The 16,111-nt window shown below is 36.2% G+C and overlaps 1 protein-coding gene across 2 annotated transcripts in view; it reads right to left on the bottom strand.

The window, feature by feature from the left end:
* Gart (trifunctional purine biosynthetic protein adenosine-3 Gart) overlaps positions 1–16,111 on the bottom strand; it is a 58,023-nt gene that overhangs the window by 8,366 nt on the left and 33,546 nt on the right. For both annotated transcript variants that reach the window (XM_089636399.1, XM_089636398.1), the window contains exons 7-14: positions 15,194–15,317; positions 13,915–14,137; positions 11,486–11,726; positions 4,730–4,928; positions 3,405–3,860; positions 2,945–3,091; positions 2,293–2,464; positions 232–563 (exon numbers count right to left, since the gene is read on the bottom strand). In XM_089636399.1, coding sequence (XP_089492525.1) covers positions 232–563; positions 2,293–2,464; positions 2,945–3,091; positions 3,405–3,860; positions 4,730–4,928; positions 11,486–11,726; positions 13,915–14,137; positions 15,194–15,317 — 1,894 coding nt within the window. The remainder of the gene's footprint in view (positions 1–231; positions 564–2,292; positions 2,465–2,944; positions 3,092–3,404; positions 3,861–4,729; positions 4,929–11,485; positions 11,727–13,914; positions 14,138–15,193; positions 15,318–16,111) is intronic.

Here is a 16,111-nt window from a genome sequence, read left to right as displayed (position 1 = left end):
TGATTTGTGGATTTTAGTCATTTTATATGATTTTTCTCAGATCTTCCATCCGATGAGGCTAATAATATATTATAACACATTTACCAACACTTGACAGCAAACAGAGGTTTATGATACGACACATGCTGTGTCTTGTATGAGAGGTACAGAAAATAATTGAAATTCAGTAATAAATTTTTTTAAGAGTAAAAAACGGCATAATAGAAAAAACAAATTAAAAATGGATATTACCTAAAAGGGCGCACTTGGACTGCTGGCAACCTTTAGCGATGCCGGCTATGACCTCCCTGGCGACGCCCACGTCCAGCGAGCCGCACGCAAAGTAGTCCAGGAAGGTGAGAGGCTCAGCGCCGTTGCACAGGATGTCGTTGACGCACATGGCCACCAGGTCGATGCCAATGGTATCGTGACGCTGGCAGTCCTGCGCTATCTTCAGCTTGGTGCCCACGCCATCCGTGGACATGACTAGCACGGGGTCTTTGTAGGAGCCCGCCACGCCACGCATCCGGAACAGACCACCGAAGCCTCCCAGACCGCCCAGTACGCCTTCGCGGGTAGTTGTTCTATCAAAGAATAAAATATATTATTATTTTAACAGAAAGGGTGGTATATTATTATATTTTTGCATTGGTTTTGTCTTACAAGTACCTATTGCATGCTCTTTGCTTCATCTTTGTTGGATTTGCATTTTTATAATTTGATAAACTTATGGATGTGCTGATGATTTTTAAATAATACGTAACATAAATAATGATCTAATTATTGACTGTTAATAAATGACCAATAATATGTAGTTCTGTCAACAGTAGACCTAACGTACAAAATGTATAATTCTAATTATCTCTTATGTAATAAATCAAAACCAAAATGTACCTACATAAATACCTACCTACTACTTAATTATAAACCATAAATATTTTATGTAACATTTTTTTTATTTCAAATAAGGAATTATACAATTTTTCCAAATAATAATAATAATAATAATAAGGTGTTTATTCCGGTATGTGGGGAGGTTAGTGCAGTCCCACACATTCCATATAGAGATACAATAAAATATATAATCAAAAACAAAAAGATAGAACAGAAAGACAAAGAAAAGAAAACAGAATAAATTGAAAATAAAATAGAATAAAATGATAAAATAATAGAAAGTTGAAGCCTTTAGGGAGCCGTGACTACATTAGGCGCTAGTATTTTTGTCCAGTGTGCGTCAATGCTGGAGGATGGAGTGAGGCGGGCTTCCATAGTGAGGATATTTCCAGAGCTTCTTATCCTTTCCCTCATTCCTGCCACCCTGGATCTAATAAGGGCTGTCATAGGTTTCCAGACTGGGTCCGATACTGTTTAATAATAGACGTTCGAATAATCGTGCAATGGTGGTGGCAATTGAGATCGATCTATAGCTGTCTTGGGAGGTAGAGTCCAACGATTTAGATTTGAGAACAGGTGTTATTATAGTTCTTGTCATATTTGTTGGCAAGTATCCGTTCTTCAAGATGTCGGTAAACAAACTCGCCAGCAGTAGAAAAATCGGTCCTCCAGCGTGTTTGATGTGTTCGGTACTCAGTCCGTCATGACCCGCTGATTTCCCAGTTTTCATTTGTCTCAGGGCGGTAATGACCATGTCTGCTGTGATCAATAAGCCGCTGTCTTGGTTTGTTAAACGACTCAGTGGTGGTTCGCTTGCGGGGATTGGAGAGGTCGGAGAAGAGGTGGCGAAGTGTTCTGCAAAAATGTTAGCAATAGCTTTAGTGTTCGTTTCTCCATTTATATTGCACGGAATTTTACATCGTATGTTGCAGTGTTTATTTGTCTTATTCCAAAACTGTTTAAAGTCACGGCTATGTAAAGCTCCAGCTATTTTATCCATTTGAATTTGTTCGGAGTCGTTTTGACATTTTTTCAATGCTAGTTTGAACGCTGCACGCTTTAACTTTCTTTCCACTGTGATGGAGCCCTCATGGGGCCTACCATTTTCAATCCAGATCATCATAGAGCGTCTCGATTCTGCGTATTTTTGCGCGACGAAGTCATTCCAACGTTGGTTATTTGTTTATGCCGTTGCCAAAGACACATCACTATTTATTATTTTTTTTAACTTTTTCAGGTACGTACCATTATATTGCAAATAAGAAAGTTCAAATAAACACAACGATTTCATATTTGAAAAGAGTCTTTATTGAACCATTAAAATGGTCACCATTTTGAAACGGAACGTACAAACAAATTTACAGAGAGAAGAAATGAAAAACCGGTTGTGATAAAACAGTAAAAAACGGTTATATTTACCTAGCCAGAGGCTTGATTAACTTAACCAGTGAATCTCCAGCCTCAATGTCCACACCAGAGTCCTTGTAGGAGAGGCCCTCGGGGGGCAGCGTCAGGCTCAGGTTGGTTCCGTACTGGCTGACCATAGGCTCCATAGCCTGCTTGAAGTTCTCCACCATCACCTGGTGGCTGCCTGCATACAGACAAATGAAATATAATACCAAAAACACCAAGGACGGGTTGTTTATATTTCTGTATGGGCCTGTTGTTTCACAGTACTTAGATAATAACATAACTTAAACAGAACTTTCACATAACTTTAATATTAACTTTGAAATTTGATTAATTGCTGAAATTCTGTGAAACAACCCTTCCTAACTGTAAAACATGTGACCTCAGCAGAGTGATATATTTTCCTTCTTTAAGCATTATTTCAGACAGCGTTACAGGGTCCATCATCGGGGCAGATGTATAATGCAGGGCAACGACCCCATATCTGAAATCATACCTCAACACAGGTTCTCCTAGTGAGGAGTTCATGTTCACTAACCACTGCAACAGTAACAGTACACATCATTCCTACCTCACCCTCTGCAATACAAATATCACGTAATTATTCTTGCTTTATAACAGTAAACTGAATAGAAAAATAAATAAATATGAATTAGCATACCATTGATTCTATTTTCGACGTGACCGATGACAGTGACAGGATCGTCGATCAGACTGAGGACATGTTCCACGTCCGCAGCAGCGACAATGGCCACCAGGCCCACTCCACAGTTGAATGTTCTCAGCATTTCAAATTCTGATATTCCTCCTGGTTTGGGAAAATTAAACCAATTATTAGAAGGTAGATTTTTTTACATTTTTTCTCTCTTAAAATTATTTTAACTAACAAACCAATAAAAAATGTGTTATTTGTCACTACCATTTTAATTTAATTAACCGATCAAATGTCAAAAATTCAAAATGGATGTATATATCCACCCCATATGAATTTGGTAATGATGGCAAAACACAGTTTTGTAGTGGAAATTTGGAACACGGCCACGTGGCATTTCTTATGTTTATGTTCAAAGGGGATTGATTAGAGAAGCTTATTAACTAATACACATTCAAAAAGTGTTTACCCATTGCAGCGAGCCATCCAAACACAGGATTAATTGTGAACTTCAAGGCATCCAGCCTGACGATGACACCGGGCGGCAATACCCTGGGAATATTCTCCAGGATTCCTCCTCCCGTTATGTGAGCCAGCGCCTTCACCTCGCCACTCCTCACAGCTTTCAACAGCGGCTTCACATATAGTCCGGTCGGAATCAACAGTTCTTCTCCGAAGGTCTTTCCTGTCCTGCTGAACGGAGCCAGGTCCTCAAGTCGGGTCTTGGAGTTGGTGATGACTCGCTGGACGAGACTGTAGCCATTGCTGTGTACTCCGGTGGATGGGAAGCCGAGGACGATGTCTCCGGGGTGGATGTCGGAGATCCTCGGGAGCTGTTGGTCATTTTCTACGATGCCTACGGCGAAGCCGGCGAGGTCGTATTTGCCACGGTCGTACATTATTGGCATTTCGGCAGTTTCCCCGCCTAAATATAAGAAAAGTTAATTCAATACTATCGTGTTTTGAATTGAAATATTAAATGAACTAATTTTACATTTTGGCTCATAAATACATTAAATACATCTATTTCAATTTTGTTTTAGTAAATGAATGAATGCAAATCTTGGAAGTGGAAATTAACTCCCTTCCAGACATCTGATCGAGCTGAAACTCTGCAGATATACTCGTTGTTGATGACAATGCATTCTATCAACTTTTAGTGTTAACCACGCATACACAATCGGACATTTCTCTGAAATTAGAAGACATTACAGCAGTTAATATACAAAATAAGTCCTAACCAATACGGGATTTATCTCACTTGTTAGCGCGGTTCACTACAGTCTCTTAGGAGGAAGGTTCAATCCTGAGTCAAACCAGAAAATATATATTTCTTTTTTGTATTAATAAAAATAGATGTATTACAGTATTGTTTTTACAGGTTGATTTTTTTAACTAATTTAAATTATACCATAAATTATTGCTTTGGCAGTAAGTACTAGCGGTGAATATAATATTTGCGGAAATCGGGGTTAAACCAAAAATCCAAACTCCCACAAAAATTTACAAAGTTAAAAACAAAAGATAACCAATAAAAATGGTATCTGTAGATTTCCTTGATTTTGTTTAGGTTTGTGGTTTGTTAACATTCAAAATGCCTGTTAACATTCTAAATGCCTGTTAACATTCTAAATGCATGTTAACATTCTAATTGCCTGTTGAACATCAATTTTCTTATTTACATAAGATGTTTAATAAACGGAACCCACAACATAATATCAGCAAGTTGTTTATTTATTGTTTTTAATAAAAAAAAGATGTAATCAATTGAATTTTAAGGTGTATGAATCAGACCTAAGAGGGCGCAGCCTGATTCCTTGCAGGCCTGCGCTATCCCCTCCACGATCTTGGCGGCCACCTCTACGTCCAGCTTGCCGCAGGCGATGTAGTCCAGGAAGGCGAACGGCTCGGCGCCGGCGCACAGGATGTCATTCACACACATGGCCACCAGGTCCACTCCGATGGTGTCATATTTGTCAAGAGCCTCGGCGATCTACAATGATTAAAAACATTATTGTTTCCTTGACGACATCACTGATCTGAAGGTGCTAAAGAATGGCGGGTAATCTGGAAAGTTGGAAGAGCAGATGGCGCTGGTGTAATTAGATATCATTTGCTTTATGATTTGAAATTGAATTGAGAAATGTAAATGCAAAAATAATTGAGAAAAAGGAAGACTTGGTTTATTTATAACCTTTTAAAGCTTTTTGTTTGACAAGCCCCCGAAGGGCACACAAACTGCAACGGCTCGGAGGGCTTTGAAGCAGAGAATGGACGGTTATCTCGAGAGTATTTCCTCCTGGGGTAAAAATAATCTCGTCAAATTTAATGTTTCAAAGACCCAATCCTGTCTGATTACGTCTAAAAGGGATCCAAATGATAATCTAGTCTCCTTCAACGGAAGCAATCTTCCGAACAGGCCTTCCATTGATATGCTTGGTGTAACTATAAGTGACCAGCTCAGGTATGGGGGCTCCATCGAAGCCAGAGTAAAGCTGGCCTCTCAGAAGCTGGGCGTACTGTACAGGGCCCGCAGATACTTTAATAGTACACAACTGCTCACCCTATACAAATCGCAAGTGCGCCCTACTGTCGAATTTGGCAGCCATCTCTGGTCCGGAGCCCCTAAATACCTGATAAAAACCCTTGACTCTGTGCAAAAACGGGCGGTCCGTTTGATAGATTCCCCAATCTTAACAAACGGACTGCAATCTTTAGAGCACAGGCGTCAGGTAGGTATGCTGTCCTTGTTCTATCGGTATTACAATGGAAGATGCTCTGAGGAACTAGCGTCATTGATCCCTTCGGCACCGATGCGTAGTCGGGATACACGCCAAACGCGCGCCCAACATTTGTACACGGTTGACATTTGTCACATGAGAACGGGTCGCTTCTACGATTCGTTCTTAAGTTCAACAGCTCGGCTGTGGAACGAACTGCCGGCCTCTGTGTTTCCTCCCTCCTACAACATGGACTCTTCAAGACCCATGTTCACTCCTTCCTCTCCACAAAAAGACCCTCCACACAGCATCCCCAAAGACGACATAGGCCCTGAGGGAAATTATTTTCTTCAGGGCCTCCTGCGTGGAGTTAATATAAAAAAAATAACCGCAGACTATTTCAGATTGTTTCCTATGAATGTATTTATCTATACACACTTTTATCTATATACAGAATAAAATTTAAAAAATATGTTTGTTTATTTTACTGGTTTACAACAAAAATTACAATTTTCAAAGAGCCGTACTGTATATTTAACCCCTCCGAAAATCGCCATGTAAGCACTTTAACTGTCTTTAACGAAATGACATTTTACGAAAACTTTTTGTTATTACCGCTTCACAATTAAAGCTCTATAAATGAAACATTTCTGAACGTAGCCGAATAGTAAAAACTGTTTTAGAAAAGTTACAAAATAAGCTTTCAAATTATTATATTACAAATAAATATTAGCATTTTTAAATATTAAAATTTAGAACGCAAACATTAAAAATAGGTTAAAAATGACTCACGTCATGTTTTTAGGTGAAAATGGTACTAAAATCACAGATTATGTAAACAAAAATATTTATTCTATTGTATATATGTGTAATAAACACTTTTATCACCTCATTTTTTTATCATTTCATATAAAAATATTTTATAAAAATTTAATATGTGAAGCGCGCGGCGCTACCGGCAGACATTTTGCGCGGGTAAAAATGTTGTGTCAATTATGCGACTGTCAGCAGATTCCTGTTTTGTATTTCCATAGACAACTTGGTAGTGATGTGTAGCTTGATCTATAATCGACCTTTTAGTTTTTGTTTGAGGGATGTAACTAAAATAATAACGGAGTAAGAACGATTTCTATGGAGAGACACGCGTTGACATGTAAACACGCTTATTGTACTTGACTGCTATCGTTATTTTATCGTGTATATCTGCTTACGTTGCTGACCGGTTAATCAACCACCACAATACGGGCATGTGCCTAGCTTGGTGGTTTTAACACACCTAAAAACTGTTAAAACCACAGACATATGAATATATAGACTAGAAATTAAAGATGAGGGGTAAAATCAACTGTTGAAGAACGAAGGGGGTAAAGCTGACTGTGATTCGTCAATAAATCAATCTGACAGTAAATAGGCATCTCGCATTATAATATCACCATTTAGTTCTTAAAAGTAAAATCTGCTTTTGAATGAATAGACATTTTTACATGGGAGCGCAAATTACTCGCCACGTTATGAACAAATTTGCGAAGTCCAAATTCGGCAAAATAAATTTCTTCTATTTTCAGAGTCGAATATTTCGTTTACGTATTTAGTTAAGACACTTTTATAAATGTTCATAATTTACTTCCCAGCAACCAACCAGCTTTGTGTTTCGCGTCCAGACTTATCTCGATGTGATAGTATATGTTTCTACAACTGATCCATATTATACGATGTGAATATGCTTAAAATAAAGTAAAATAATGCTTATTTATTTATTTATTTATTTATTTTCACATATACGGCACAACATGTGCCATTCACATACTAAATTACAGAGAATAGTACAGCAACATAAGGAATGCAACAATATAAATGTAAGTATAACGGTATAATCAGTAAATAGTAGTAAGGTTAAAAGTATGAAAAAAAGAGACATAAATAAAATATAAGTAGTAATCTGTAGTATAGTATTAAGTCAAAGTAAGACATTATATGTAATAATCTACAATAAAGTAGTATAAGCAAGAATGAAGTGCTTATAAAATGTCTGAAAGGCAATAAGAGTTTGTAAAAAATAAAATAAAAATTTTAGAAAGGTATAAACTATTAGAAAATGAAAAGAATAAAATATATACTATTATAATATGAAAAGGAAACAAAAGGTATAAACTATTAGAAAGGTATAAACTATTAGAAAATGAAAAGAATAAAATATATACTATTATAATATGAAAAGGAAACAAAAGTAATAGATGGGAGAATCGCGTGTATAATAATAATGTGCGACACTGCTTGACAGTCCGATAAAGTTTTACATAGTACCTATGATGACTGATAATATATAATGCACTGATATCAGCTTCTACCTATCGAGTACTAGTAGTTTTTAATCTGAAGTACATAAACATTATGATGGTATGGTATTATTCGACAATTTTTGTTTTATGCATCTTTTATATGATAATAGACAATCAGCGTGATCGATGTTGGAATATTCATTGCCTAATCTGTGCAAGCGATGTATTATTGAATTTTGTTCTGCGTTAGTTCCAGTATTGTTGCAATAATAAGGTGACTTGAGTCTAGTTTGTCTACAAGGAACATGGTAGTTTATCAACGAAGTTAATTCAGGGGAGTCAAACCGGTGATTGATTATTTTAAATAAAAAAATTAGATCATTAAGTATTCTTCTATGTTTTAACGATAAGAGATGCATTAATTGTAATAATGAATCGTAATCAATGTCGTCAGAGGGAATTCCTAATTTGAAGTTAATTGTTCTGAGAAATTTATGTTGGATTCTTTCAATGGAGTTTGCATAGTTTTTGTAGGAAGGGTTCCATATAGACGAATTATATTCTAATTGAATGTGAATTCAATTCATTCATTCCATATGAATTCAATTCAATTCATTCCATATGAATATATGGAATGTAATACGACAATTGGGTTTATTCTCTTTTTCACATCTATTTTTACAAGTTTTCATACCACAAGCCACCATTTTGCCGTGTTATTTCGTAAAATGAACCGATGATGCCTCGACCATAGTTCGCACAAGAATGATGACGTCACGTTTTCTAAATTCACTTGAGGCCATACGCGAGCCCAGCCGGCTCCAATGGAACCGGTATGGGGAGTGGGGAATAATACGCTTTTAATCACTTAGGGCAGGTCTACTAATATTCATATGTCTATGGTTAAAACCAATAAAAACACTTAATAAAGAAAAAAAAAAGAAAAAAAAACCCCGAAATGTTTTAATCACCGAGGAGCTTATTCTCTATGAAACTGGCCAAATTTTATATTTCACCAATTAAACGGCAGTACAGCCGTACAAATATTTGCAGTATTAACAATAAAAATACAGAGGCTCAGCGAAAAACCGGCGCGGCCCAGGGCTAATATATTCTGTTTTAACAATTTATTTTTAATTATATCAACGATAATATTCATTATAACATGTTGATATTTATATTCATAGAATTATGAATGACTAGGTGACGTGTACCCGGCGTTGCTGAGGGTTAACCTTAGGAGATAGACATATTCCACCGTAGACATTTCTTTAGGCCTTTTTAAGATATACAATTGGGTAGTACATTATTTTGATGCATCTAATAAGGTTTAGTCAGCGTTAGCAATGTAAGGACCGGAATTTTTTTGTGGACGTAATTACAAAACATTGAATTTTCTCTACTTTCTATAAATATAATATGTCTTATATAAATAAACCCTTTGGAAGAAATTTTCTAAATGATAGTGTAAACCCTATCAAAATCCGTTGTGTAGTTTAGAAGAATTAAGCGCACAAACAGACAGACGCGGATAGCGACTTTTTTTTATTATTTAGAGAAGCACCATTCAATGATATATCATATACCAGCGATTAATATTTTAGACCTTCGCTAAACAAAGGAAATTATTTTCTTTTCTTTGTTACACTTTAAGAATGGAATATTAGGAAATCACTATTCCAACTGTTGGTGAAAGTTCCTACCCAAGTTGCGTTATGATTTGTTTTGTTTAGTAACATAATATATTTGTGATATAAGTGCACTTTTTTAGATTTCCAAGCGGTGCCCGTAGTAGCGAAAAAAAAAGGTGCTTCAAATCTATGCGACACGAGGGTTGGAAGTCAACCAAGAACTCTTGTGTTGAATACATTTTGAAGAATGTTTCGTCAACAGAACATTGCATGTAATGTACAATTATGTTTATTAGGTTATGGGGTAAAAAATACTATGTATCCACGTTTAGAAAATTGATTATTATTATGATTTCCTTAAATACAGTATTGTACAAACAAAAATGCATTTTATTTAATGGGTTATGTAAGAAATAATTGTTATTTCCCCCAAACGACAAAAATATGACAAGTCACTGAATAAAAAATAACCATGGAAACGGTCTGGCGTTGCCACCATCTGGGCAGCCATTTTTGTTCTACGGTTTGGACAGAAATTTTTATTGGTATGCCAAGTCCTCTCTTAGGGTGTTTATTTAAGTCATTGTAAATATGAATCAATCAGTTAAAAGTATGGTAATTATTCGGAATCGCTGGACAAGGATTATATGAAATATTTTTAAATAAAACCTTCTGATTTACCTTAATTACTATAAAAGGAATCTGACTGCATTTGGGATATTTTTAAATTTAGCATTTTAATTTTTAATTACGTAAATCGAAAATTCACTTTCGTTGTATGGGATGACAGCTGGAATGCTTTCTGTTGATAAAATTTTCTTTTGTTTGTATTTCTGATACGAGTGGCTATATTTTTTACCATGTGCAAATACTAGTAAGGTACTATTTTAGCCAAACTCGAAAAATAAAATGAAGATATTTAGGTATGTTTTATAAAATAGAAAAATTAAAAAAGGTGGGGTTATTATAGGTAAGGTTGGATTATTATAGGTTAGGTTGGTTTATTATTAGGATTTAGGTTAGGTTAGGATAGATTGGATATTATAGGTTAGGTAGGATTATTATTAGGATATAGGTTAGTTTAGGTTAGGTTGGATTATTATAGGTTAGGTTGGATTATTGTAGGTTGGGTTCGATTATTATAGGTTAGGTTGGATTATTATTAGGATATAGGTTAGGTTAGGTTGGATTATTATAGGTTAGGTTGGATTATTATTAGGATATAGGTTAGGTTAGGTTGGATTATTATTAGGATATAGGTTAGGTTAGGTTAGGTTAGGTTGGATTATTATTAGGATATAGGTTAGGTAGGATTATTATTAGGATATAGGTTAGATTAGGTTAGGTTGGTTTAGGTTTGATTATTATAGGTTAGGTTAGGTTAGTTTAGGTTTGATTATTATAGGTTAGGTTACTATAGTTTAGGTTAAATAAAACAATAATTATAATATTACCTAAATATAAATAATTTAAGTTTTATAAGTAACATAAAAATATTTTATTTTTCGAGTTTGGCCAAAACAGTACCTTACTAGAATTTGCATTCCGAAATGATTCAAATTCTAGCTACTCGTATCAAGAATACCAACCAGAGAAAATGTCATCAACAGAAATCATTCCAGCTGTCATCCCATACAACGAAAGTGAATTTTCGATTTACGTAATTAAAAATTAAAATGCAAAAATTAAAAATATCCCAAATGCAGTCAGATTCCTTTTATAGTAATTAAGGTAAATCAGAAGGTTTTATTTAAAAATATTTCATATAATCCTTGTCCAGCGATTCCGAATATTTACCAAAAGTATTCCAATACTTAATGGCGGTAACCTAGAAAATCTTTACAAAGACAATTGAACCACAGTGTGTTGACTGTTATTCCAGCATACCCTAATTCGTAATATAATATTAATTGAAATAACCTTCAGCTTTGTGCCCACTCCGTCTGTCCCCTCCACCAGCACGGGGTCCTTGAAGGGCCTCTTCTTGCCGTCGGGGCCCACGCACATCTCCTTGGCCAGCTGAAACAGGCCCCCGTAGCAGCCCAGGCGCCCCAGCACCCCGGCGCGGTGCGAGGCCCGCGCGGCTGGCTCGATGGCGCGCACCAGGGCCGCCCCCGCTTCAATGTCCACTCCGCTGTCCAGATAGGAGAGGCCGCCGCACCTGCCAAAAGCACCACCACATTACTAAGTACATCTTATTATGTGGTATACTGTTAATTTCCTCTTTGATTAGTAATACACCTGATGATCAGGAGATTTTAAGAATACTTTAGTATGTCTGAGATTACTGAGACCTATCTATGATAAATATCTAACTGGACTCACGTCTGTTCTAAATTATAGGTGATCTAAATTATTCTGAAGCGGGGGAGATACTGACTGAAGATGCTCGCCTGTATCTTATTAACATCGGTTATCTTCGTAACCATTCAGGTATTAGACCCAAACGTCTGACAGTTGTCTCTGTCATGTAGTACTACTACTGACACCTATGGAGACACCTTCAAACTACATAAACTAAATATTCTAACTTGAAAATTTACACTCTAATGATATTTGTTGAGCGGCATTGAAACTAAAAATTATTTATCCTATGTTTTTACCCCCCTAATCAAAGCATAGATATTAGTTTATATTTTCATTAATTATGGATTTAATCAAGGGTTCACGATTGTTTCAATAAATAGAAAATAATGAGTTTATTTTACAATTACGTAAAATCAACATGCACAAGCTGAAATTGACAATTTCACTGTCTGGTTTCATTAAGAAACACAGTACGGAGTATTATAATAAAAAGGAAGATAAAATCTCAGATTATTTTTATGCAGTAAAGTCACAAGCTAATTATTTTATTCACTATAAAAAATCATTTAAAAAAAATTATTAGCATTTCACACTAATTAAATCCCATTTTTTTATTTGATTAAAAATATCATTTAAAAAGTTTTTTTAGCTTTTACGTGGAGAAGGAAAATCAATTCATCAATCATTGATGAAGCCAATTGAAAAGGCAGCAAGAGGCTCATTACATGGTTGAAATAAATGCAAAAGCAACAAAAATGCACAGAAATAAAATATAAAATGCATGCAAGATTTTGAATGCTTGTTTGTTTTACACCCAGCTGAGAAATTTTTTGCAAAGTTTTTTTTTTTGTATATTAGTTTAAGCACACAATAACTATCTACAAAAGGTCCATATTTAATTAGGACTTTAGGACTGCACAGAAGAATGCAAGTATAATTTTTTTTTTTAGTTTTGATCAAGAGTAGTGAATAACTTTATAAATGGCTTACTAAAAATAAGTTCTTAAAAAATCAGGGCATATCTGAAATAGAAATGCAGAATTAATCGGAGAAAAATTAATAGTACGAGTTTGTCTTCAGATTTCAGTTGTTAATTATTAGAGTTCGATGCTACAGACATCTCAGATCGCTAATTCCGTCATAGACACTGCAACGGTGTCCGAAACGTTGGCTAAAGCAGGAGGTAGCGCAACACGGCACAATACCCAAAAAATAAATCACGATAATACTTTTTTTTGATAGTGATCTCTGTTCCATTTTGAGACATCTCTAATCCAGATATGGTGTCGCGTGTAAGGGCGAGGCGATGCACTTTTTTTATTGTAAAAACCACACAACTGCTGTACCAACTGCTCCCAACCACCGGGATGCCAGTAGGACTGTGGCATATACAAAAGGGGTATGTTGTGAGGTTACTTGCACACCACTTGCCGCACCTATTTTCAAATATTTGCTATTACCGTTTTAATTTTTTTTATTAGACACTTCACCAGAGCAGCCTCTGTCTGTACTTTTAGGCCCACCTTCCATAGGGATACGCAAGTATCCGATACTCGTGTTGTGTACTCACTTCGCAACCAACTTATTGCGCTCAGTCCATACAAGTCAATACTGAAATCGCATGACCTGCGTCGCCACCAATCTTCGTTGGATTCTTGAAACTTCAAAACTGAATGCAATCAACCAAACAGTTGCTGTTATTATTTGTATACTCCATCATTCTTTGTTATCTGTTTTGTTCCTACCATTGATCTAAAGCACACGCATTGTTACAAAATGTCTGTTACAAGTGACGCCAAGTTTAAAGTTTCAATGCCATGAGTGGGAACAACTGCCCGGCTGGTCGTGGGAGACTGGCATTGTTGACGAATTCCTCCAAGCAGATGGCGTAGTATCCAAAATATTTGAATCATCTAGTATCCCTAAGGAGAAAGAGCCTTACAACCAGAGGAATTATTTTGGTTGTTCTACGTTGTTAGGTGGGTTTATAGATATATATAAGTCAGAATGAATTAGAGGGGGAGGAATGAGTCTCGGTTTACTTGGAGAAAGCTTTGTGGGCGATGTCCTTGCGGAAGTGCGCCCCTGGGAAGGTGAGCTGCTTACAAGCTGCCGTTGCCAGCGAGGCGGCGCCCCGCAGTGTGGGTGAGGTCACGGCCACCAGAAGCACACGGCCCCCGGCCGTCACTAGCGCCCCGTTGGAGGAGCGTGCCGTGCCGCTATGGAAAATCATGTGGTCGGGCAGGCTGGACACCATGCTCGTACCTGCAACAATATAGGTTTTTAAGACAGTTTTTTCTTTATTCTTAGAGCTTTTATGAAAGGAATTATTATTGACCATATTTATTGTTATCATATTTAATTTGTAGAACTCCATTTTAATTTTAAGCTTTTCTTTTATAAATAATGATATTATTATTTATTTACAAAAAACTGTTTATTTATAAACAAGTTCTGCTTGTAATTATTATTGCATGTGACAGTTTTTTCGCATTCTGAAGGCATTATCAAACTGTAATTTATAATTGAAGAAGAAGATAATACTAATAAATCTAAATGAAACAGAACAAGACACAGAAAAATAAAAAGGTAACGATCTCAACTGGGTATCGAACACAGGATCCTGTCTTACATTGTTTTTATTATTGTTTTTTTATAAATTGAATATATAAAAGAAAAAAATATATTATTGAAAATTTTAAAAATTTTAAACAAACAGCAACAGTTTATTCGGTTTAATTTGTGCTAGAGTGCGATTGAAAAATATGTAAAAATAAATAAATTTTTAAAACTTATTAATGTTTTGTCGAGCCAGAAATGGGTTTTGTTCCAAAAATTATTTTTTTGTATGGAGATTTTCAGCAATTCGGGGCTGCAACTTGCCTAATTTTAAAATTCTGAATATGTATAAAAAAAATTAGTTTAAAAAAAAAATCTGGGGCTACAATAATATATTTGTATTTTTAAATCATGGCAATATAGCAAACTCAAAGTCACCAGCTTCCACTGGTTAAAAGGATATTTCAAAGTTACATGATAGAAGAGCTAAATTGTTGACCTAGAAATTACAAACAAAAAAGGTGTTTAAATGTCTATGTTACCTATTCAAGATAATTTTTTCCTGATTTTGTATTTTTTAAATACCAGTTGATAGCCAAGCGGTCAAAAGCATCGGGTTCCCACTGTGGCATTGCGGGTTCAATTCTCTATTAGCTAAGTCGTTGCACAAGAAACAAGGAAGTGGGATGAATTATGATGTTTGTCGCTCTTCAAAAAACCAAAATATAAATGAACAAGGTTTACTCAAAATATAATCCTTACCGCTTATAACGCAGCCCTTTGTAGCAGTCTCCGGGTAGCCCTTGGAGGCCATCACCACTCCCGCAGTGTGCACTCCCGACTTCCAAGCCACTTCCGAGGTGTTAAGAGTACCGTTGCAACAAGCCTGAAAACCACACACATCCGTCTTTCAGTCCAAAGTGTGATCTAAACCAATCTTCAAAACTTCATCTCCACAAGACCCTTCTATCGGTTTATCTCTTCAGGGCATACATCAATAGCTTTGTCCAGACAGCATGGGGCATTCCCAACTAGCCAATAAGTTCATAAATAGTTGAAAGGCCTGAAAGTATTATTAAAATCACAAGTCACAGTTAGGAACATATTCACTTGAGCAATTGGTCACATTTACTATATGTATATTCTATCGACACATCCCTACTGAAGCAATCTCAATACTAGCCGGAGTTTGCCGAAGGCGTCCGAATGTTAAGTTACATATAACCTGGTCATGAACGCTCCGGGTCTTTCAGAAAAGTTCTTTGTAAAGGCGAGGCGAGCAGGTAGCGCAGCCCCCGCTGCCAGCTCCTCGCGCACTGCTCCTTCACGAGCAAGAAGATGGATTATTCTTAAAATCAGAAGGAAGAAGAAAGGACGTGACTCCGGGACGACTTAAAACAAAATACTATCCTCTAATAAATCTTAACACTAATATATATTTTTTGTGATTGCTTCTGTTTGAGGAACGAGGACTTTGCTATACAGCACTACCGACATTGGGATGACACAGCAAGTTTATCAGTGTTGAAGAGTTATGGATGATTTTGGAACAGACCTTTGAGACACACACAGGAGGAAGCCGAGGATTGAGACATCGAGCTTTAAGTCTACAATCGCTGCACTCAATTTGATTATGTTAAAGCCACGGCCGTCTGGATGAAGCTAATGTTTTGTTTACAG

This window comes from Hesperophylax consimilis, chromosome 10 (genome assembly GCF_061612785.1).
Source record: "Hesperophylax consimilis isolate HC1 chromosome 10, BYU_Hcon_1.0, whole genome shotgun sequence".
Classification (NCBI taxonomy): Eukaryota; Metazoa; Arthropoda; class Insecta; order Trichoptera; family Limnephilidae; genus Hesperophylax; species Hesperophylax consimilis.
The sequence above is the reverse complement of the archived record's forward strand: the minus strand, read 5'-3'. Positions and strand labels throughout refer to the sequence as shown.